The following is a 24111-nucleotide window of genomic DNA, read 5'->3' as shown; positions in this document are numbered from 1 at the left end:
TCTTTGGACCGGTTTTTCCTCTTCAGGTTCCCTCGAGAGGTGTTAAGTACCTGCTTAGTACTCACATCTAGTTGAGCGTGTCTCTCTCTAAGAGGGTTGGAGAGCCAGGAGCTGCTGATCCCCGCCAATGCTCAGTGGTTTAGTCCGTGCAGCAGGTGCACGGCGAGATGAGTCCGGATTCAAATCACCATTGAATGAGCGTCATGTAAACCGTGTGGTGGTGTTAGGGTTTGGGTAGGGAGGAGATGATGTTTCCCGCATGGGGAAGTGCCGAAGCAGAGGTTTAGAGCCCAAAATGAACAGAGTGCTTCCAAGTGGATGCTTTGTATTAGGAAAATGCTGAACAAGGGTGTGGTGTGATGAGATCTACCCCCCCCCCCAGTTATATGGTTGTTATTCAGGGTTGTGGGTGCTTGCAAAGAGATACCCAGATGCTGTGCTGTTGAACAGGTAGAAGTGGGTGTGGGCCTGGGTTCCTGTGTGCATGGCGGGGACATAAAGGAAGGAATGTACCTGTAGATGGGGGGAAGCCCCAGAATGTGGCAGCAGGTTTCTTGTTGACCATGGAGGAAGGACTCAGGACGTTCTGAACACGACATTTGCTGAACGAAGGCGGGGGGGTCTTGAGGAAGCTAAAGCTGCTGGTTATTTGGTGCTCTCGTGTTAGTTATTAAATGCCTGCTGGGTGCCTTTTGCCAAAAGTTCTAGGAATACAAAGGTGAATGAGAAACGGTCCTTGCCAACCAGAAACTGTTTCTGATGGGAGAGGCTGATACCAGCAGTCAGAAAAGACGATCCGAAGCGCGCTGTGTGCAGGGTGGGGGGATGTTGGAGACCTAGAAAGGGAAGTATGCTTCGGGAAACACTGCTTCCCGGAAGAGGTGACACTCTAGCAGGATCCTAAGGAGTGAGTTGCAATCTCTGGGGAGAGGGAATTCCAGGAAAAGGAAATTGCGTGAACGGAAGCCCAGAGATAGAAAAGTAGACCGGGGCGGAGAGTGGAGTAGCCCCTTTAACAGTGTCTAGGCCTTGGAATGTACGAAGGGATCGGCAGCATGGATGCTGCGTTTTGAGTGGGATGGGTGAATGGTTAGAGAGATGGAAGAGGAAGAATTGGGGAGAATTGTACCTCGTGGCTTCTCTTTTCTGCAGAGTAGGCAGTGAAGTCCTATGCAGAGAGGGAGGAGGCTGACAATACGGTTGCAGGCTGAAAGACGATAATAAGGATTTGTAAACAGTAGTGATGCAATAAATGTATTAAAGAATTGCTGAGCTGCCTTCAAAGTCCAGTTTTAGCTGGATCTGTTAGAAACGAATGCAATGCACGTGGGTATATGGCTTTGAAACATAGAATCTTATAGCTCAAGAGAAGTAGAGGAAAAACATGTAGGTTTTTCAAGGTTTCTTGATAAAATAGGATAGCCAGTCTACCAAGAGGGTAAAATAAGAAAGAGGATAGTGTGGGTACTGGGAGATGAACATTGCCTGTAGCCTGGCTTGGGGGCCAGATAGACAAGAATAATGGGAGGGAGGGTGGGAGAGTGAGGAGACCTGAGGCTGAGATGAGCTGAAAGAGGAACAGAAATGCAAAGATGGCATTCTGGGGTCGTGTTATAAAAAGGCGTTATAAATCGTATATATAAAACTCACAGTTTCTTCATTTTCCCATAAAAAATGGTGTTACTAGCAGAAATTAATGTCCGAGGCAAGCTCACATTTGCATTGGAAAATACTGATATATAGCCATACAAACATGTCCCTTATGCTTGAAAAATGAAATTGAGACGTTTTTAAAAAATAGTTTAAATTGACATTTGAAAAAGACACCGATTTATGTGAGAAAAGGGAAATAAGTGGCAGCCTACTTTTGTTACAGCTTTATTGAGATAATTTGCATATCATAAAATTCAGCCTTTTCAAATATATAATTCTGTGTCCTTTAGTGTATTCACAAGATTGTACTCTTTGAACGATCACTGCTGTCTAATTCAAGGACATCTTATCACCCGGAAAGCAACACCATACCCATTAACAGACAGTCCTGCATTCTGCCTTCTCCTCTGGCCCCCACAGTCACTGCTCTTGCTATCAGTTTTCCCAGTCTGGACATTGCCTATGGTTGGAGTCATGCATTATGTAGTCTTTTGTGTTTGGCTTCTTTCACTTACCATAATGTTTTCAAGATCCATGAATGTCAGCATATATCAGCACTTCATTCCTTTTTACAGCCAAATCATCCATGGTATGAATACAACATATTTCACTCACCTGTTTATTGGCTGATGGACATTTGAATTGTTTCCATGTGTTGATTATTGCAGATGCAATTGGCTCTTGGAATCCATAGATTCCACATCTGCTGATCTAACCATCCACAGATTAAAAATATTTGGAAAAAAATAGCGCATCTGTACTGAAGGTTTACAGACTTTTATTTTTTTTTTTAACATTATCCCCTGAACAACAGAGTATAACAGCTATTTACATAGCATTTACATTGTGTTGGGTATTATAAATAATCTAGTAGGGGCCAGTGTTGCAGCACAGAGGGTTTGGCCATCACTTGCCACAGTGGAATTCCATATTGGAGTGCTGATTCAAGTCCTGGCTGCTTCACTTCCAATCCAGCTTCTTGGTTACACACCTGGGAAGGCAGCCGTGCTTGGGCATTACCACCCAGACAGGAATCCAGAGTTCCTCCTCCTGACTTCTGCCTGACCCAGACCTGGCTGTTGTGGCTGTTTGGGGAGTGAAACAGTAGATGGAAAAGCTCTCTCTCTGTTACTCTGCTTTTCAGGTAAATAAGTAAGTCATATATGTATGTATGTGTATGTGTGTGTGTATATATATATATTTTCCCTAGAGACAATTTAAAGTGTATAGATTATATGCAAATAAAGTCTGTGTCATTTTATTTGAGGGACTTGAGTACTGATCGATGTAGTTCCATTTTTCCACATCTCCACCAACACTAGCTATTGTCTGTCCTTTTGATTGAGATCATCCTGCTAGGTGTGTGGTGGTAGGTAGGTAGATGCTCTTTATTATTATTTTTTTAACTTTTATTTAGTAAATATAAATTTCCAAAGTACAGTTTATGTATTATAATGGCTTCTCCCCCATAACTTCCCTCCCACTCGCACCCCTCCCATCTCCCACTCCCTCTCCCATTCCATTCACATCAAGATTCATTTTCAATTATCTTTATATACAGAGGATCGATTTAGTGTATATTAAGTAAAGATTTCATCAGTTTGCACCCACACAGAACATAAAGTATAAAATACTGTTTCAGTGCTAGTTATAGCATTAATTCACATTGGACAACACATTAAGGACAGAGATCCCACATGAGGAGTAAGTACACAGTGACTCCTGTTGTTGACTTAACAATTTGACACTCTTGTTTATGGCGTCAGTAATCTCCCGAGGCTCTAGTCATGAGTTCCCAAGGCTATGGAAGCCTTTTGAGTTCGCCGACTTCGATCTTATTCAGGCAGGGTCTTAGTCAAAGTGGAAGTTCTCTCCTCCCTTCAGAGAAAGGTACCTCCTTCTTTGATGACCCTGTTCTTTCTACTGGGATCTCACTTGTGGGATCTTTCATTTAGGTTTGTTGTTGTTGTGTTTTTTTGTTTGTTTGTTTTTTGTTTTTTTTCCTGAGTGTCTTGGCTTTCCATGCCTAAAATACTCTCATGGGCTCTTCAGCCAGATCCGAATGCCTTAAGGGCTGATTCTGAGGCCAGAGTGCTGTTTAGGACATCTGCCATTCTATGAGTCTGCTGCGTATCCCGCTTCCCATGTTGGGTCGTTCTCTCCCTTTTTTATTCTATCAGTTAGTATTAGCAGACACTAGTATTGTTTATGTGATCCCTTTGACTCTTAGACCTATTGGTGTAATCAATTGTGAACTGAAATTGATCACTTGGACTAGTGAGATGGCATTGGTACATGCAACCTTGATGGGATTGTATTAGAATCCCCTGGCACATTTCTAACTCCACTATTTGGGGCAAGTCCGATTGAGCATGTCCCAAATTGTACATCTCCTCCCTCTATTCCCACTCTTATATTTAACAGGGATCACTTTTCAGTTAAATTTAAACACCTAAGAATAATTGTGTATTAATTACAGAGTTCAACCAATAGTATTAACTAGAACAAAAAAATACTATAAGGGATAAAGTATTAAATTGTACATCAACAGTCAGGACAAGGGCTGATCAAGTCACTATTATTATTTTTTTTAAGATTTATTTATTTATTTGAAAGTCAGAGTTGCACAGAGAGATAAGGAGAGGCAGAGAGAGAGAGGTCTTCCATCTGCTAGTTCATTTCCCAATTGGCCGCAATGGCTGGAACTGCGCCAGTCCAAAGCTAGGAGCCAAGAGCTTCCTCTGGGTCTCCCACACAGGTGCAGGGGCCCAAGGGCTTGGGCCATACTCTACTGCTTTCCCAGGCCATAGCAGAGAGCTGGATCAGAAGTGGAGCAGCCGGGACTTGAACCGACGCCCACGTGGGATGCCAGCACTACAGGCGGTGGCTTTACCCACTATGCCACCGTGCCAGCCCCTAGGTGCTCGCTCTTTCTTTATCTTGAGAGACAGGCAGAAAGGATACACCCATCTGGTTCACTCTCCAAATCCCTGCAATGACTTGGGGGTAGGAGGATGCAGGGGGGTGAAGCCAGGAACACCATCCAGGTTTCCCAGGTGTATGGCAGGAACCGAATTCCTTGAGCCATCACCACTGCCTCACAAGGTCTGCACAGGCAGGAAGCCAGAGTCAAAGTCAGAGCCAGGCCTTAAACCCAGGTACTCCAGTGTCCTGACCAGTGGTTTAAACACTGTCCCAAACACCTGCCCTGTAGGTATTTTTGACTCACATTTCCCTAGTGTCTGATGACCTTGAACATCTTTTCATATGCTTACTGGCCATTTGTATGTCTGCTTTGGAGGAATGTCTATTTTATTCAGTTTTTAATTGGGTTGTCTTTTTATTGCTGAGTTATAAGAGTTCTTTTTTTTTTTTTTTTTTTTTTTTTTTTTTTTTTTTTTTTTTGACAGGCAGAGTGGATAGTGAGAGAGACAGAGAGAGAAAGGTCTTCCTTTGCCGTTGGTTCACCCTCCAATGGCCGCCGCTGCAGCCGGCGCACCGCGCTGATCCTGGCAGGAGCCAGGAGCCAGGTGCTTTTCCTGGTCTCCCATGGGGTGCAGGGCCCAAGCACCTGGGCCATCCTCCACTGCACTCCCTGGCCATAGCAGAGAGCTGGCCTGGAAGAGGGGCAACCGGGACAGAATCCGGCGCCCCAACCGGGACTAGAACCCGGTGTGCCGGCGCCGCAAGGTGGAGGATTAGCCTATTGAGCCACGGCGCCGGCTCAGTTATAAGAGTTCTTTACATAACAAACTATAGTTAAAGATTGAGCATGGGTTGTTTTCTTTAAATCTGTGTGTGTGAGACAAACAGAGAAAATATTTGTTGATTACTTCTGAGAGAAGATGCTTGGTGATCAAACATTTTAGAGTTTTATAACACTAGTTGTCTAATTTCATTTTTAAACTTATGGCTTTATATTGTTATCATGAAGGTGTATTGATGTGTTAAGTAATTTTTTCTATGATAATGAACCAAAACATAAGATCATTTTTAATCATAAATGGTACAGTATGAGAAGGGATGATTTTTTAGAATAGGCTAAATATGCTCTGAATTTTTTCAGCTAAGAGAAAATGACAGCAATCAAGCATGCATTACAAAGAGACATCTTTACACCAAATGATGAACGTCTGCTGAGCATTGTGAATGTCTGCAAAGCAGGGAAAAAGAAAAAGAACTGCTTTTTGTGTGCTACAGGTGGGTGTTGATACTTGTCTGTCATTCTTTTATTCCTCAGGGACATTTCTTCCTGTATGAAATATTCTCCCTGTCTCTATAATTGGAACGATGGTTGAGCTGATGAATTAATTTTTAATTGTCTTGTTAAATATTGAGTAGCTACAGAAGAATTTCTGTAACATATATGTAAGGTGTAAAGACTCACTGTAGTGAACACTGTGTACTCAGCCCTCAGCGTAAGAAGGCTGTGTCTGTACCTGTGAAGTCTCCTTTGTGTCCTCCTGAGTCCAATTCCTTTCTCTCCCCCATTAGGAAATAACTGGCATCTGAATTTTGATTTACCATTTCTTTGTCATATTACCATGTATATTTGTCAATGTAGTTAGTTTTTGCATGTCTTTGAGCTTTGCTTCCAGATTGTGGGGAGATTTTGATTGGAATTCTTTTAAAACTATAAGTTGAATCATAGGACATGTATTTGTGACTTTCCCACTTAACATTTTGACATTCTGTTCATGGTCTTTTATCTTTTTAAGATTTATTTTAGGGCCGGCGCCGCGGCTCACTAGGCTAATCCTCTGCCTAGCGGCACTGGCACACCGGGTTGTAGTCCCGGTCGGGGCGCCGGATTCTGTCCCGGTTGCCCCTCTTCCAGGTCAGCCCTCTGCTGTGGCCAGGGAGTGCAGTGGAGGATGGCCCAAGTGCTTGTGCCCTGCACCCCATGGGAGACCAGGAAAAGCACCTGGCTCCTGGCTCCTGCCATCGGATCAGCGCAGTGCGCCGGCCACAGCGCGCCGGCCGCGGCGGCCATTGGAGGGTGAACCAACGGCAAAGGAAGACCTTTCTCTCTGTCTCTCTCTCTCTCACTGTCCACTCTGCCTGTCAAAAAAAAAAAAAAAAAAAAAAAAAAGATTTATTTTAGGCCGGCGCCACGGCTCAGTAGGCTAATCCTCTGCCTTGCGGCACCGGCACCCTGGATTCTAGTCTCGGTTGGGGCGCCGGATTCTGTCCTGGTTGCTCCTCTTCCAGTCCAGCTCTCTGCTGTGGCCCGGGAAGGCAGTGGAGGAAGGCAGTGGTGCTTGGGCCTTGCACCCGCATGGGAGACCAGGAGAAGCACCTGGCTCCTGGCTTCGGATCAGCGTCGTGCGCCGGCTGCAGCCTGCTGGCCGCAGTGGCCATTGGGGGGTGAACCAATGGCAAAGGAAGACCTTTTTCTCTGTCTGTCTCTCTCACTGTCCACTCTGCCTGTCAAAAAAATAAATAAATAAAAATAAATTTAAAAAGATTTATTTTATTTTATTTGAAAAGTAGACTTACAGAGAAAGGGAGGGAGAGATAGAGCATCCATTCATTGGTTCGCTCCCCAAATGGCCACAACAGTCAGCCCTGGGCCAAGCTGAAACCAGGAGCTTCATCCAGTCTCCCATGTAGGTGCAGGGGCCCAAGGACTTGGGCCATCTTCTGCTGCTTTTCCAGGCATATTAGAAGGCAGCTGGATTGGAAGTGAAGCAGCCGGGACTCGAACTGGCACCCATAAGGGATGCCAGCATCATCACAGGCGGAGGCTTAACCTGTTACACCACAGTGCTGCCCTCTTCCTTCTCTTTTTAAAATTTGTTTGAAAAGCAGAGTTACAGAGAGATGGAGAGCGAGAGATCTCATCTGCTGGTTCATTCCATAATGGCCACAACAGCTGAAGCCAGGAGCCTGAAACTCCATCCTGGTCTCCCATGGGGGTGGCAGGGCCCAAGGACTTGGACCATCTTCCACTGCTTTCCCAGGGACATTAGCAGGGAGCTGGGATCGGGAGTGGAGTAGCTGGGACACTACACGGTGCTCATAATGGGATGCTGGTGTCACAGGTGGCAGCCTACTCCACTGTGCCACAATGCCAGCCCCGTATGTTCAAGTATTTAAGTGTTATTTTTCTTCTTTCACTCAGCTGGAATTCTTTCATAGTCACTGCCATGTAGGAGTCTACTGTCTGAGTGGACCCCAGGTCACTGGCGATGAGCTTTGTTCCCAGGTTTTGCTGTTCAGACAGAACTTCTGTGAACATGTTTGTCTCCATCTTCCAGCAGCTACAGGCGGGAATTCTCTAGGGTGGAGCCTTAGCTGTGGAATTCTCCATGTCGCAGATCCGTGAATGATCAGTGCTGCTCTAAGCCAGACTCTTTTCTAGTTTTCACTCCCACAAACTGTGTGTGTTTTTGGTTCTCTACATCCCAGTCAATACTTGGTTTTATTAGATAATTACTTAATTATTGCCCCTTTGAAGGGGGTGAAATAGTATCTCATTGTAATTTAAAATTGTAGGGGCAGGTGCTGTGGTGAAGTGGGTAAAGCCACCACCTGTAGTGCTGGCATCCCATATGGGCACTGGTTCAACTCTTGGCTGCTCCACTTCCGATCCAGCTCTCTGCTATGGCCTGGGAAAGCAGTGGAGGATGGCCCAAAGTCCTTGGGCCCCTGCACACATGTGGGAGACCCAGAGCAAGCTCCTGGCTTTGGATCAGCACAGCTCTGGCAGTTACAGCCAATTGGGGAGTGAACCAGTGGATGGAAGACCTCTCTCTCTCTGCCTCTGCCTCTCCTTCTCTCTCTGTGTAACTCTGACTTTCAAATATATAAATAAATCTTTAAAAATAAAATAAAAATGTATTTTTAACAATGATATTGGATGTCCTTTCATTAATTTATTAAGCATTTAGTTTTCTTGTCTGAAATTTACCTTTTGCTCATTTTTCTGTCATGTTGACTGTGTTTTTACTGAGCTGTACAAATTCTTTATATCATGTAGGTAATCATCTTTTATTGGTTTATGTGCATTGCAGTTTTTCTTGGTCTTTTCATTTTGTATATGATGTCTTTTAGTGAAACATGTAATTTTAATAAATAGATACTAGTTCCTAGTTTTCTCTTTTTGCTTTTTACAGATATCTTTTAAGTAGTTAAAAATATTCTCCTATGTTCTAAAAATTTTATGGCTGGCACCGCGGCTCAATAGGCTAATCCTCCACCTGCAGCGCCGGCACACCAGGTTCTAGTCCTGGTCGGGGCGCCGGATTCTGTCCCGGTTGTCCCTCTTCCAGGCCAGCTCTCTGCTGTGGCCAGGGAGTGCAGTGGAGGATGGCCCAAGTGCTTGGGCCCTGCACCCCATGGGAGACCAGGAGAAGCACCTGGCTCCTGACTTCGGGTCAGCTCGGTGCGCCGTCCGCAGCGCGCCGGTCGTTGTGGCCACTGGGGGGTGAACCAACGGCAAAGGAAGACCTTTCTCTCTGTCTCTCTCTCTCACTGTCCACTCTGCCTGTCAAAATAAATAAATAAATAAAAATTTTATAATTTTGCCTTTCACATTTTTAAATCTTCAATTCTCTGTGTGTGTTTAGACTGATGTGTGTGGGTATTGTCTGTTTCTCAGTTTTCTCTTGTATTGTTTTTATTCTTTTTTTATTTTTTTATTTATTTATTTTTTTTGACAGGCAGAGTAGACAGTGAGAGAGAGAGACAGAGAGAAAGGTCTTCCTTTGCCGTTGGTTCACTCTCCAATGGCTGCTGCGGCCGGCGCGCTGCAGCCAGTGCACCGCGCTGATCCGAAGGAAGGAGCCAGGTGCTTCCTCCTGGTCTCCCATGGGGTGCAGGGCCCAAGCACTTGGGCCATCCTCCACTGCACTCCCGGGCCAGAGCAGAGAGCTGGCCTGGAAGAGGGGCATCCGCGACAGAATCCGGCGCCCCGACCAGGACTAGAACCCGGTGTGCCGGCGCCGCAAGGCGGAGGATTAGCCTAGTGAGCCGCGGCGCCAGCCTGATTTCAGAGATTTTTAAAAGAAAGGACATCTTAGATGAAATGAAGTATTACCTTTTGTATGTACCTTTGGTTTGCCAATACAGTATTTGGTGATTTTGCATCCATATTTACTAGATTCATGGTCCTTTAATTTTCTTTATCACATTATCTTTTTTAGCTTTATAACCAGTTATAAAGTGAATCAAAGAACATTCTATCATTCTCTGTACCCTGGAATAGTTGTGTGTTTGGAATTATTCATTTCTTGAAAGTTTTGCAAAAGATACCTGCAGAGCTGGGTTGGACTAGTTTTTCTGGTGAGAGAGGGAAGATTTTTACTTACCAATGCAATGTCTGTAATAGTTATAGAACTGTCCATTTTTTCTACTCGAGTCAGTTTTGGTAAGTCGCATTTTTTAGGGAATTTTTTTTTTTTTAAGGGAAAATGACTTAGTTTTGAAATGTGTTGGCATTATTCCAATCCATTTTCCATTCAACTGCTAGAGAAATTTTGAAATTTTTTCTTTATTTGAAAGACAGAGACAAATCTCTTGCCTACTGCTTCATTCCCCAAATGCAGGCAATAGCTGGGGCTGAGCCAGCAGCTGGGAACTCAGTCCAGGTCCCCCTCACAGGTGGCAGGGACCCGACTGCTGCTGCCTGCAGGGAGCCTGTTAGCAGGAAGCTGGACTTGGGAGCAGAGCCGGGACTCGAGAACCCAGGCGTCTGAGATGGGATGTGGGCATCCTGAGAGGTGTCTTAACTGCTATGTCAAATGCCTGCCCTTAGCATAGTTGTTTTTAAACTAGAAATTAGAGCATGCCACTTCCCGTTACGATCTGAACCCATCTGAGCGTCATTTCTGTCCACCTTATTATTTGAAGTATCTATATGGAGCTATTACTGTTGTTTGAAATAGTATGCTTTTTCAAGGCTCCCTAGCTTTACATGTATCAGTCATTCATCAGATTTTACCACATACTCTTTCCTTTAAAACCTTGCTTCCCAAGGACTCTGTCTCTGACTGTATAGATGCTTCCATGAGGAGTCTGCCTTTGTTATAAAACACCTGAGCTGGCACCACATATCGGTCCTGAAAGCCATACTTGCACAGAGGGACTGACGAGTGCGTGACCAATATTTCTGATGAAGGTGTGTGTTTTCCTCACCAGTGACAACAGAGCGCCCTGTGCAGGTGAAGGTGGTCAAAGTGAAGAAATCGGATAAGGGAGATTTCTACAAAAGGCAGATTGCCTGGGCCCTTCGAGACCTTGCTGTGGTGGATGCCAAAGATGCCGTCAAAGTATGTTTTTCTTAGTTGTTTGTCCTGTGTTCAGAAACTGTACTTCATTTTATAATATAGTATCGCCTCTTCTGGGATGATCTAAATTTGTTTTGTGACTGCTAACCAAGAATTAGTCTAAAACATACTATTCAACCTCCCACACCCCTCACCCTCCAATCGTTGGCCACTAAAAATAAGTACACATGTATGCTTCATTGTTTTTTTTCTTGTTTTAAGTTCTAATTACGTTTGTAGGAAAGCTCCATAAACTAGAGCAAAATGAACTTGACTCTATACCTATCTGTGTTTAAGTATCCTCAGTATAAAATCCATACGTTTCTATGGATTTTAATGTAGTACGTCATGTGAATTGATTTTTTTTTAAAGATTTATTTATTTATTTGAAAGTCAGAATTACACAGAGAGAAAAGGCCAGTCAGAGAGAGAGAGAGGGAGAAAGAGAGGTCTTCCATCCACTGGTTCACTCCCCAGTTGGCTGCAATGGCCAGGGCTGTGCCAATCCAAAGCCAGGAGCCAGGAGCTTCTTCTGGGTCTCCCATGTGGGTGCAGGGGCCCAAGGACTTGGGCCGTCTTCTGCTGCTTTCCCAGGCCATAGCAGAGAGCTGGAATGGAAGTGGAGCAACTGAGTCTTGAACCGGTGCCCATACGGGATGCCAGCACTGCAGGTGGCGGCTTTATCCGCTATGCCACAGCACCGGCCCCTGTGAGTTGATATTTTAGAATTTTTTGTGTTTTGGTAAAACCTGGTTCAGAAACAGATATGAGTGTGGTGTAACCACGTGAATCTTCTGTTAGTCCTCATGAGTTGCATAGGATCCTGTTGAGGCAGCCAAACTGGCCTTCCGAGGTCCAGCTTTGATGTTTGTGGCTCAGTAAAGGAGGTAATAGTGAGTTACATGGCTTCTTGTAAGGAATTTAAAGATAAGATTTATAAGAATATACATCTTCCACCTAATACTTAAACCCTTCTGAAGCTCCAAGACAGCTGAATAATATGATAATCACATTGAAGGACCACATGTATTCCTGGCAGTTCAGCATTTTTCATAGCGAGACCCTTTTTCCAAGAAATCAGGCAGAGCCCCTCTGCTTCCTCTTCATCCTCTCTGAGCCCACCCTCATCTTCCTCTGCAGCCCAAGGCACCTCCAGAGCGCTGGGAGATACTTCGTGCCGCATCCACTCACACTTGTGGTGGAGCTGACGGCAAGACTTACACTGATGTTTTGTGCGTCCACTTTGATCATCTCTGCGAGTCTCCCACATTCACTAAAGGCTCACAGAAGTAAACAACAACAACAAAAACTTCCATTGTAAAGCAATCAGATAAAGTCAGATTCTGGTTTTACCTATTCCTTGGTACCAACCTCTGAACCACAAAGCTGGGCAAAATGACAGGTTGTCTTGTCAAGCCTGAAAAAAAAAAAAAGTAGCAGGAGGACAGTTTCAGGAGAATCCTGCATATCTGGACACCTCCAGTGTCTGCCAAATGTCGATAATATCATTTCTTTAAGTCTTTCAGGCAGACTGAGCCTGTGCTTCCTCCCTACGAAGCACTCGAAGTTTAGAAAAATGCGGAATGTGGAAATAGGTTTCCAAAGATGCTCTGAGCGAGAGTGTGTATTTGGAAAAAAAATTAGAAGGAGAGTTTTAAAAAGCACTTCAATAAATGATTTCTGTTACCATGCAAAGGAATCAAGAGAAGAGAGATGTGTTTAAAAGAAAACACTTCAAGGGCTTTTTAGAAATCTACCTTTATTGAAAAAGCCTTCCCTTCAGTGCTTCTGCACTGGCTAACTCTGTTGGCTTGCATAATTCACTAACATTGCTGACTGCTTATTTCAATGCCTTCTCACAGTTGATGCCGCACTGCTGCCTTGCTTAATGGATTTTTTCATTTTATGTAGGCACCTTGATGTGTGTTCACTCTATATGGATATAAAACATAAAATTTTTATGCATAGCCTGACATTAGCCATTTAGCGCCGCACATTGATTTGCGTGAGTGTTGCCGCGGGAGCACTCAGTGTCTTTTATGGTGTTTGGGAACTAGTCCCAGGGAAGAGATTGCTTCCCATCAGGTCTCATATTAGCTGCCAATAGTCTTCGGGTTTGTTTTTTTAATAAGTGATAATGCAATTACTTTTTCATTGTAAATGCCACTTTTGTGTGTTTTTTAAAACTTTTTGACACTTTCTGTGTATTGAACAGTAAATTGAATTAATTAGTCATTCCATGCTACTGTGAGTATGCTTGTTGTCCCAAAGGTCAAGTTCTGATCCCTGAAATGTCCCAAGTCTTCACAGTAAAAGTCTGCTTTAACTTCCCTTGAGGGAAGGTTCCTTCCCTTGAGGTTAAGGTCTGTATTTACTTTGTTGGTCCTAAATGATGTGTTACATGAATGAAATATATTATTATCCTTCTGTTCCACAGAGCAGTAAGAACATCGGAACCTATTTTCTCATTCCTTGGGTGTGAAGAAACTATATTTCCACGTGTTTTTGTTTTTATAGTCAAGGCATTTTACACTCAAGAAAGAGATACAGTAGTAGGCTAGGGTGAAAGTACTGCTGTAACAGTAGGAGACAGTCAGCAAGCATAGTGTCATTCTCTCAGAAGGATTGAGCTTCTTCGGCACTTGAAAGAACTTCAAGGCCCACCTACGCTTTTGGCTTTTAAGACACCTGTAATCACCCTCTGTTTTCAAAATAGAAAACAATTAGGAGCAGTCCTGTTTTTCACTTTGTTTGCTCTTGGAAAGAAGTATACCAGAGGATAGGTTATAATTTTTTCCATAAACTATGATTAGAAGGTATATTTCTTTATTTATTTATTTTTTTAGATTTTTTTTTTTTTTGAAAGAGTTACAGAGAAAGAAAGAGATCTGCCATCTGCTGGTTCACTCTCTAGATGGCCGCAGCAGCCAGGACTGGGCCAGGCTGAAGCCAGAAACCAGGCGCTTCCTCCAAGTTTCCCAAGTGGGCAGCAGGGGCTGAAGCAGTTGGGCCGTCTTCCACTGCTTTCCCAGGCCATTAACAGGGAGCTGGATCAGAAATGGTACAGCTGGGAAGTGAACCAGAGCCCACAGGGATGCTGGTATCACAGGCTGCAGCTTTACCCGCTGCGCCACAACAGCAGCCCTAAAAGTACACTTTTTATCAAAGAGTTAATGTCAAATCACAGTTATAAATAGTAATAGTGCATTATCAAAGAAAATATTACTCCAAACTCTGTAGGCATTTTCAAAAGAAAAGTGAGGTCCATGTCAAAACTCGATGCTGTTGTCATCTGACGAGTGAGGGCGTGGAACCACCACGCCATTCCCTGGACCTCCTCATGGACGAAGAGAGCGTGGAGAGAAAAGGACGCCTGTGAAGCACAAGCTTTCGCTATGAATTGAGTTCTCTGAACCTTTCCTTCTCCTCGGGTCACTAAGCTGGTTTTTAATGTTATTTTTGTCTTTCAAGAACAACTTCAGTGCACTTTTTAAAATAATGATTTTATATTAGTCATTCAAAAGGATATGATCGAACATAATATCTTGTGTATATTTTTATCTCAGGAGAATCCTGAATTTGATTTACATTTTGAAAAAATATACAAATGGGTTGCCAGCAGCACTGCTGAAAAGAACGCATTCATTTCATGCATTTGGAAGTTGAATCAGCGATATCTCCGGAAGAAAATTGATTTTGTCAATGTTAGTTCACAGCTTTTGGAAGGTAAAGTTAAATAAAAAATGTACATGTAAAATGACTATTTATTTAAGTGAATATGTAATTTGACCTTACTCAAAGTAGAATACTAAATTACATTGTATTGCAAAAGAATTTTAAAATAATTTTTCTTCTTGCAGAAATGCTTGTTTATTGCAGAATATTGATACATTAAATTATTATAAGCTTATTCCTCAGAGATAACTGCTGTTAACATTTTGTTAAATATTCTTCTAGTCTGTTTATGATACATATTCAAATTTTTTTAAATGAAGACATTTACATTCTGTCTCCTAACAGTTTTTCAAATAATATATCATGAACATTTTTTGTGTTATTAAATACTTACTCCAACATTGTTTTTAGTAGCACCATAGTATTCTGTCATATGGAGAGACCATAATTTATTTGATCATTTATTTTTAGTTTTCCAGTCTTATTTTAAGCAGCTCTGTAATGACCCTCCTTATAGCAGTATTTTTGTGCAGAGTGTGGCAATGGTGGTTTAGACCAAGACTCAGGAGGCAGGCGGTCACTCTGTGACCCTGGGTAGGTACTTAATTTTTATGTTTCAGTTTCCCTTCAGATATAGGGTGAAAAGTATCTACCTCATGGGTTGTGTGAGGATTAAATTACTTGTTGCATGAGTGAGATGAGAGCAGTGCTGGGTACTGTCAGTGCTCCCGAAATACTAGCTCTTCCTAACTGTAATCAAGATGAAACCCTCAGGCATGAGATTGATGTTACTATGGATTATTTTGTGTTGTCAGACAAAATTCGTTAATTATTGAAAATATACAGTGAGATTTTATACTTTTGAATTTTCTTGCATTTTATCCTTTTAAATTACTTTTAAAATTCTTTCCCATTGTAAGGAAATGGTTCTCTATTGCCTTGTGAGGGCAATGTATATGGTTTTCTTTATCTCAAAGAAAGCAGTTGAAATAATAGCTAGTATGCAATTGAACAAAACCACGTTACTCCTCTTTGTTGAGAAAAGAACTTACATTTGCCCTGGATCTTTCCTAAGTTGTATGTTGGCATTTAACAGTAGAAGCTTCTATTCTTTCAGGTTGAAGCATCTGAAATTGCCAAAATTCAACCATTTTAGACATAAAAAATGGTAGTTTCAAACGCTCCAAGCTGTTTATTTAGTCACTGGCTCCTGTCTCTTCTCTAGCTTGTTTTACTCATTCCCTTTTCCTGTTTGGCCATGGACCTTTCTCTCCTTGAATGCAGTATTTTTCCCCAGCACCTGTTTTGACAGGCAGAGTGGACAGTGAGGGAGAGAGACAGAGAGAAAGGTCTTCCTTTTCTGTTGGTTCACCCTCCAGTCGCCTTCCCAGGCCATAGCAGAGAGCTGGACTGGAAGAGGAGCAACTGGGACAGAATCCGGTGCTCCGACCGGGACTAGAACCCGGTGTGCCGGCGCCGCAGGCGGAGGATTAGCCTAGTGAGCCGCGGTGCCAGCCTCCCAGCACCTGTTACGTAGTGAGTGTGCCGCTGGTTTTAGTCTGGATGCTAGGGACAGGCAGAGACAAGACACATCTGTCAGACCCGGGGCTGCCCCTCCTGGGGAGAGCACTGCTGGGCTTACGTCACCTTTAGTCTCCAGTGTCTTGGCAATGGAGTTTGTTGAAGAAGGACCTTCAAGAAATATATGGTAATTTTTCATGCTTTAATTTGTGGCTTACTTTATTTTGGATGATTTTTATTTTTTTACCATTTCAGGGTTGAACATTTTGATGTGTCAATGATTCACAAGCTTGCTGCTTGTTTTTCCAGTGTTACAGATTTCCAGTTGTTATTTATTTCCTAAGATGTTTATTTGACCAGCATATTTCATTAGGACAACCACATAGGAATCTACTTCATTAAGAAATATTATCAAAATTAGCAACAACAAATGTATTGCTATTCTTAAGAATGAAGTTAGTAACTTTTTAAAAAGGTATTTAATTTTTTACACTTAGAATAAAAGTGTAGACATTTCATATTTATAAACATTAACCCTGAGACCAGTTTTAAGAATACTGAGAGGCCGGCGCCGCAGCTCACTAGGCTAATCCTCTGCCTTGCGGCGCCGGCACACCGGGTTCTAGTCCCAGTCGGGGCGCCAGATTCTGTCCCAGTTGCCCCTCTTCCAGGCCAGTTCTCTGCTGTGGCCCAGGAGTGCAGTGGAGGATGGCCCAAGTGCTTGGGCCCTGCACCCACATGGGAGACCAGAAGAAGCACCTGGCTCCTGCCTTCGGATCAGCGCGGTGCGCTGGTCGCAGCGGGCTGGCCGTGGCGGCCATTGGAGGGTGAACCAACGGCAAAAGGAAGACCTTTCTCTCTGTCTCTCTCTCTCACTGTCCACTCTGCCTGTCAAAAAATTAAAAAAAAAAATTAAAAAAAAATACTGAGAAATCCTTAAGAATGTCAATTTGAAAATCACTTTCTATAATAGATCAGTACTCTTGCTTTGATTTAGCTGAATTCAGGGAATAGATTTTTTTTTTTTTTTTTTGACAGGCAGAGTTAGACAGAGAGAGAGAGAGAGAGAGAGAGAGAGAAAGGTCTCCTTCCGTTGTTTCACCCCCCAAATGGCCACTACGGCCGGCGCGCTACACCAATCTGAAGCCAGGAGCCAGGTGCTTCCTCCTGGTCTCCCATGCGGGTGCAGGACCCAAAGACTTGGGCCATCCTCTACTGCCTTCCCGGGCCACAGCAGAGAGTTGGACTGGAAGAGGAGCAACGGCGACAGAACCGGTGCCCCAACCGGGACTAGAACCCTGGGTTCCGGCGCCGCAGGCGGAGGATTAGCCTAGTGAGCCGCGGCGCTGGCCGGAATTCAGGGAATAGATTTTTAATGTCTAAAAACTTGTTTTAATGGGACTTGAAACCCCAGGCATAAATTTCATTTTTTTTAAAATAAAAGCCTCTAAGCTTTGGGTAATATTAGAAAACAAATTTTAAAATTATTACTACCTTCTTTACGAGCTAAATAATCATTCAATGAGGAGAGACTATTCTAGCCACGGTGGTAACTTTGGTAGTTTTTTTTTTTCTTTTTCTTTTTTTTCTTTACTTTGGTAGTTTTTGATGATGACAGTTGAGTGTCTGCATTAAATAATTGGAACTTTTCAGCACAATATGATTTTTAAAAGAGGACTTTGTTAGTAGTTGAACTAGAAGGAAGTCTCGGTTTGGCTTTTTCCTTTTTATTCCTTTGCTTGCAACCAGGTTCTGAAAAAATCTTGGACTTGAATCCTTAAATGACAACTTAAACTGATATGCATTTTTTCACTTGTATCAATGTTGTCCTTTCTAACAGTGTTTTGTGACTAATCCTTTGTGAGGGAGTGTCTGGGTCAAATGTTGGGTCTTGAATGAAAATAACTGCACTAAATGCATGAGTCACAACTGACCTGGAAGTAAACCCCAGGAAATGAACTGTTTCCCAGTTTTCTCCTCCAAGGACTAGTCAGCACTATTTCTTAAACAAACTGAGAGAAATACAGAAATATGTATTTTAGTTACTACCAGAAAATGAGTAAGAAAGATAGGCTCTGGAACTTTAGCTTCTTATGCATCTTTCCACTTAGTAGTTGATTTTGATGTTGTCTTTTGAACCTTGATTTAGCATGAAACTCAGATGACATATGGGTAGTATTTAAAAATTTAAGCCTGTGTACTTTCCTACCCAGCTAATATTCTTTGCTTACTTTCCTCTGCTTTTTTCATACCTTTTTACTCTCCAGAACTGCCTAAAGTTACAGAAGGTGCGTAACACCTTTTCTTCTTATTCTATTCCAAATGTTTTTATTACTTACTGTTGTTATGTACTGTTGGTGATGACATGTTTTATGGAATTGTGTACAGGGCCAAATTTATAACTAGAAAGTATATATAGAATAACATTAATGATGATGTTTGCTCTTGGCTTCCAATGAACTGTTTCATAGGGGAGAAAATATTTTTGAAGCAGTTATTATGATCATTTAAAAGATTTATTAATTTAGTGCCTGGTTGTATAAGGAACAGGAACAGTGGTTTGTAAAGTCCCTGCCCCTTGGTGGCTAATGAACAGCCACACATGTCAGTGAGGTTTGGCAAAGTCTCTCTGAGGCACCTGCTTTTACGTACTGTAATTTGTAATGGCCTGTACCAAAAGTTTTAGTCCTCTTCTTTTTTTTTTCTGAGATGCTATCTAAATCTCCCTAATTTGTCACTATTCTTTTTTTTTTTTTTTTTTTTTTTTTGACAGGCAGAGTGGACAGTGAGAGAGAGAGACAGAGAGAAAGGTCTTCCTTTGCCGTTGGATCACCCTCCAATAGCCGCCGCTGCAGCCGGCGCACCGCGCTGATCCGATGGCAGGAGCCAGGATCCAGGTGCTTTTCCTGGTCTCCCATGGGGTGCAGGGCCCAAGCACCTGGGCCATCCTCCACTGCACTCCCTGGCCATAGCAGAGAGCTGGCCTGGAAGAGGAGCAACCGGGACAGAATCCGGCGCCCCAACCGGGACTAGAACCCGGTGTGCCGGCGCCGCAAGGTGGAGGATTAGCCTATTGAGCCACGGCGCCGGCTCTGTCACTATTCTTTAAAGTAAATCCTTTGTTACTTCTAGTTAGTTGTTTTGTTGTGGGACAGATGAACATAGCCGTGCAGAATGTGTGTATTCATTGTCACACAGCATAGTGAACACTGACAGCATTCAGAGTGTATGATTTAAGTCATGTCCCATTAAGTCTGTGAAAATCAATGACTTTAGAGGGGTAAAATAACCTCGCAGGGATTAAAAGTGATTTCTTTCATTGTACCTCCCCTAATCTCTGGCTTTGTGTAGAATGCCCAAATGCTAAGTGTGTTCTCTCGAAAAAATGAACTGAAACATTTTAACTAGAAAACATTTTGGATTTAACTTCTTGGTCTTTTGTTAAATTTTTGTAATTTCAAACATTCATGTTTTTGTTGCTCTTACATTAGAGTTATCGAGAGAGCAGTAGCACATTTATAGAAATTTTGTCAGTGTGTGTGAAATTTTTCAAGCAAAGAAATGGAAATAACTTTCTTTTTAGAAATTATTTTCTTTTTAGAAATACTTTCTTTGTAGAAATTGAGAATTTGAAAGAGAGAGACAGAGAGACAGCACTCCTGAGTGCTAGTTTACTTTTTTTTTTTTTTAAAGATTTATTTATTTATTTGAAAGTCAACATTATACAGAGAGGAGAGGCAGAGAGAGAGAGGTCTTCCATCTGCTGGTTCACTCCCCAATTGGCTGCAGCGGCCGGAGCTGTGCTGATCCGAAGCCAGGAGCCAGGAGCTTCTTCCAGGTCTCCCATGCGGGTGCAGGGGCCCAAGGACTTGGGCCATCTTCTACTGCTTTCCCAGGCCACAGCAGAGAGCTGGATTGGAAGTGGAGCAGCTGGGTCTCGAACTGATGCCCATATGGGATGCTGGCGCTTCAGGCCAGGACATTAACCTGCTGCGCCACAGCGCCAGCCCCGCTAGTTTACTCTTTAAGTGCCTGCAGTAGATAGGGCTGGGGCAGGGCCAGAGCCAGAAACTGGGAATACCAGGTCTCCCATGTGGGTGGCAGGGACCCAGTTACTTGAGTCATCACCACTGCTTCCTAGTGTCTGCATTGGGCATTGGCAGGAAGCTAAAGTCTGGAGGCAAAGCTGAGTGTCAAACCCAGGTACTCTGATGTGGGAAGTGGCTGTCTTACCCACTCAGCAAACCACCTGGTCCCCAGGTAATCGTTTTCCAATGTCCAAAACTGTGGATTGTAGATGCACGTTTCATTTCAGTTAAAAAGTTGTTTGGAAAATAATGAAATAAACTAAAGACGAAAAGAGCAAAAAAAAAAAAAAAAAAAAAAAAAAAAGACATTACCTGAGGGAAAAAAAGGAAAGCAAATTATTTTGCTTTAATTGTTCTGTTAGACCAACAGTCACCTCAGGTAGGAGAAAAAGGTTAGGTTTGTTTCTGCATGTTTTTATGTTTTATTTTGTAATTTAGTTTATATTTTGGGAACTTGTAATTAAAGCCTTTTTTAACACTTAGAAGTCAATGAATTAGAATGCATGCTTTTTATTTGTTATTTTTAGTATTTTGTTAACATGCAACTCTTTGTAAACATAGGGTCTGATTTTTTTAATATATTTTGCATTACTTTTTCCTATTTTTCAGCCATTAAATGTGACCTGTGCTTATAACTGATCTTAACTAGGTACAAGTGCTATGTCATAATCTTTCCTACTGTTTGACTATTTTATTTTGAATTTTTACCCTCTTTAAGAATCTGTTCCAAGTGGAGAAAATCAGAGCGTAACAGGAGGTGATGAAGAAGCAGTAGATGAATACCAGGAGTTAAATGCAAGAGAAGAGCAGGACATTGAGATAATGATGGAAGGCTGTGAATATGCAATCTCGAATGCCGAGGCCTTTGCAGAAAAGTTGTCCAGAGAGCTGCAGGTGCTAGATGGGGTAAGACGTTCCTGCCATCTGTGAATAAATGATGTGTGGTGGATTGAGAGCGCTGGTGACGTTTATATGTTACTGCCGTGGCATCTAAGCCTGTGTAGTGTAATTATTGCTGTCTTGGTACACACATTACTGGCAGCCATCAGTTTTTCCCTGTTTTTTTTTTCTTCTAAAATATTGTATATATTTTAATTAATGTAAAATACTTGATTTTTAGGATAGAAAGTGATATTTCAATATATATATATACAATGTGTAATAATCAAATCAGAGTAATTGGCATTTCCATCCTCTCAAACATCATTTCTTTGTGTTGAGAACTTTGAAATCCTTTCTACTATTTTTTTAAAAAATTTATTTGACAGTGAGAGAGAGACAGAGAGAAAGATCTTCCTTCCGTTGGTTTACTCCCCAAATGGCTGCTACAGCCGGTGCTGCGCCAATCCAAAGCCAGGAGCCAGGTGCTTCTTCCTGGTCTCCCATGCGGGTGTAGGGACCCAAGTACTTGGGCCATCCTCCACTGTCCTCCCGGGCCACCGCAGAGAGCTGGACTGGAAGAGGGACAACTGAGACTAGAACCCCATGCCCATATGGGATGCCGGCGCCGCAGGCGGAGGATTAACCAAGTGAGCCAGGGCGCCAGCCCCTGAAATCCTTTCTACTATTCTGAAAAGCACAGTGGGTGTCAGCTGTGTTCACCCTGTTGTGCTATGGAGCATCAGGAGTCACTTCTATCTGACTGCACCGTCACACCAGCTGTGTTCACCCTGTTGTGGTATAGAACATCAGGAGTCACTTCTCCTGTCTGACTGCACCGTCACACCAGCTGTGTTCACCCTGTTGTGCTGTAGAACATCAGGAGTCACTTCTCCTGTCTGACTGCACCGTCACACCAGCTGTGTTCACCCTGTTGTGGTATAGAACATCAGGAGTCACTTCTCCTGTCTGACTGCACCGTCACACCAGCTGTGTTCACCCTGTTGTGCTGTAGAACATCAGGAGTCACTTCTCCTGTCTGACTGCACCGTCACACCAGCTGTGTTCACCCTGTTGTGGTATGGAGCATCAGGAGTCACTTCTCCTATCTGACTGCACCGTCACACCAGCTGTGTTCACCCTGTTGTGCTGTGGAGCATCAGGAGTCACTTCTCCTATCTGACTGCACCGTCACACCAGCTGTGTTCACCCTGTTGTGCTGTGGAGCATCAGGAGTCACTTCTCCTGTCTGACTGCACCGTCACACCAGCTGTGTTCACCCTGTTGTGCTATGGAGCATCAGGAGCCACTTCTCCTGTCTGACTGCACCGTCACACCAGCTGTGTTCACCCTGTTGTGCTATGGAGCATCAGGAGTCACTTCTCCTGTCTGACTGCACCGTCACACCAGCTGTGTTCACCCTGTTGTGCTGTGGAACACCAGGAGTCACTTCTCCTATCTAACTGCACCGTCACACCTGCATCCTGTTCCTCCCAGCCCCTTCCTGGCTTCTGATAATCACTGCTCTACTCTGTTTCTGAGATCAACCTTTTTAGCTTCCACATACCAGTGAGAACATAGGGTCTTTGTCTTTATTTGTCTCATTTAGTTCACTTAAAATATCCTGCAGTTCCATCCATGTTGCCACAAATGACAGGATTTCATTTTTCAATGCCTATATAATACTGCATTCTGTATATGTACCTTATTTCATCTGTTCATCCAACAGTGGACCCCTAGGTTGATTGCATATCTTGGCTACTGTGAATGGTGTTGCAGTATGAATATATGCCTGACAGTGGGATTCCTATCTAGTGTTTTGAGGACCCCCCATACTGTTTTGCATGGTGGCTGTACTAGTTTATATTCCTACCAGAAGTGTAGGCGAGTTCACCTTGCTCCACTTCCTCACCAACATTTGTTTGTTTGTTTTGGTGTTGAGTTGTGTCTGTGTGTAAGTGTGTGTCTTTTTAATAACAGACATTCTAACTGAAGGGTAGATGATATCTCATTATAGTTTTCATTTCTGTTTTTTCAGCGATGAATATTGCTGAGTGTTTTCTCATTTATTTGTTTGCCATTTATGTATTTTCTTTTGAGAAACATGTTCAGATCATTTGCCCATTTTCCACCATTCTTGGTCAAAAGATGGAACCATTTCTGTTTTGCCCATGAGGGCGGTTGGCTGGGGTTCTGGATTTGGGGAGGGTCTTGACAGGAAGTGATAAATGAAAGCAAGCATTCTCAGTGTCGATGCCCCAGTCTCTGAAACACCTCAGGACAGTGAGTGCCAAAGAAGAGCCCGTTTCTGGTTTGAAAAAAATTAGGTCCAAATTAGAAAGAGAAAAATGAGACTGAAATAAGTAAATCTTTACTGAAAGGGAGGAGATTAAGTGTGGTGAAGACAGGAGATCCAGGGAGAAAAGATCTTCGGCTTCTCTGCTGTAGTGTTTCAGACAGAACCTTGTCTTTGCATGCACAGTTTGAGTCTGTAATCCAAACACACAGCACCACTTATGTGAGAAAACTCTAAAAACACCATCAGCGTTTGTTTTCATTTTAAAGAAAGTAAATACTTAAGAAACCCCTTAGAGAATAAGGAACATTTTAAAGACTTTAAGGTTTTGAGATTTTACACATAGACGGTCAGAAATTGTGTGATCTCACACCCAGAGAGATTGCATGAATATTGTAAGTATCAGTTTACCAAATCCACTGGAAACTGAGCCTAGAAGAAATCTCAAGATGTAGTGTCAGTTGTCAGGCAGATTCAGACTCCAGCTCTGTTACTGAGGAGGTGTCAGTGGATTCCAAGTCCTGCTGACTCTTATGATTGACTTGTACTTGCAGTTGAGTTACTTTGAATAATATGCAAAATAATGTGTAAGTCATAGCATCAACGGTGTGGTGATATTGTTTCAGTTCTTTGTGCCAGTTTTTCATTACACTGTGTTACTTGCCTTTTTTTTTTTCTAAGATTTATTTATTTACTTGAAAGTCAGAGATACACAGAGAGAGAAGGAGAG

General features: G+C 42.9%; 1 protein-coding gene across 30 annotated transcripts in view; it reads left to right on the top strand.

The window, feature by feature from the left end:
- EXOC1 (exocyst complex component 1) overlaps positions 1-24111 on the top strand; it is a 62867-nt gene that overhangs the window by 919 nt on the left and 37837 nt on the right. For 11 of the 30 annotated variants that reach the window (XR_016212191.1, XM_002717165.6, XM_002717164.6 and 8 more), the window contains exons 2-5: positions 5720-5853; positions 10795-10925; positions 14489-14648; positions 20925-21112. Coding sequence is in view for 27 of the 30 variants with exons in the window: in XM_002717165.6 (XP_002717211.1) it covers positions 5730-5853; positions 10795-10925; positions 14489-14648; positions 20925-21112 (603 nt within the window). In the remaining 3 variants the exon portion in view is untranslated. Of the gene's footprint in view, positions 1-2628; positions 2798-5719; positions 5854-10794; positions 10926-14488; positions 14649-18385; positions 18407-20924; positions 21113-24111 lie in introns of all 30 variants that reach the window. The other 19 variants (XR_016212192.1, XR_016212190.1, XM_008267845.5 and 16 more) reach the window with 3 other exon arrangements.

The sequence above is a fragment of the Oryctolagus cuniculus genome, chromosome 8 (genome assembly GCF_051225735.1).
Source record: "Oryctolagus cuniculus isolate XC-2025 breed Fujian yellow rabbit chromosome 8, ASM5122573v1, whole genome shotgun sequence".
Taxonomy (NCBI): domain Eukaryota; kingdom Metazoa; phylum Chordata; class Mammalia; order Lagomorpha; family Leporidae; genus Oryctolagus; species Oryctolagus cuniculus.
The sequence above is the reverse complement of the archived record's forward strand: the minus strand, read 5'-3'. Positions and strand labels throughout refer to the sequence as shown.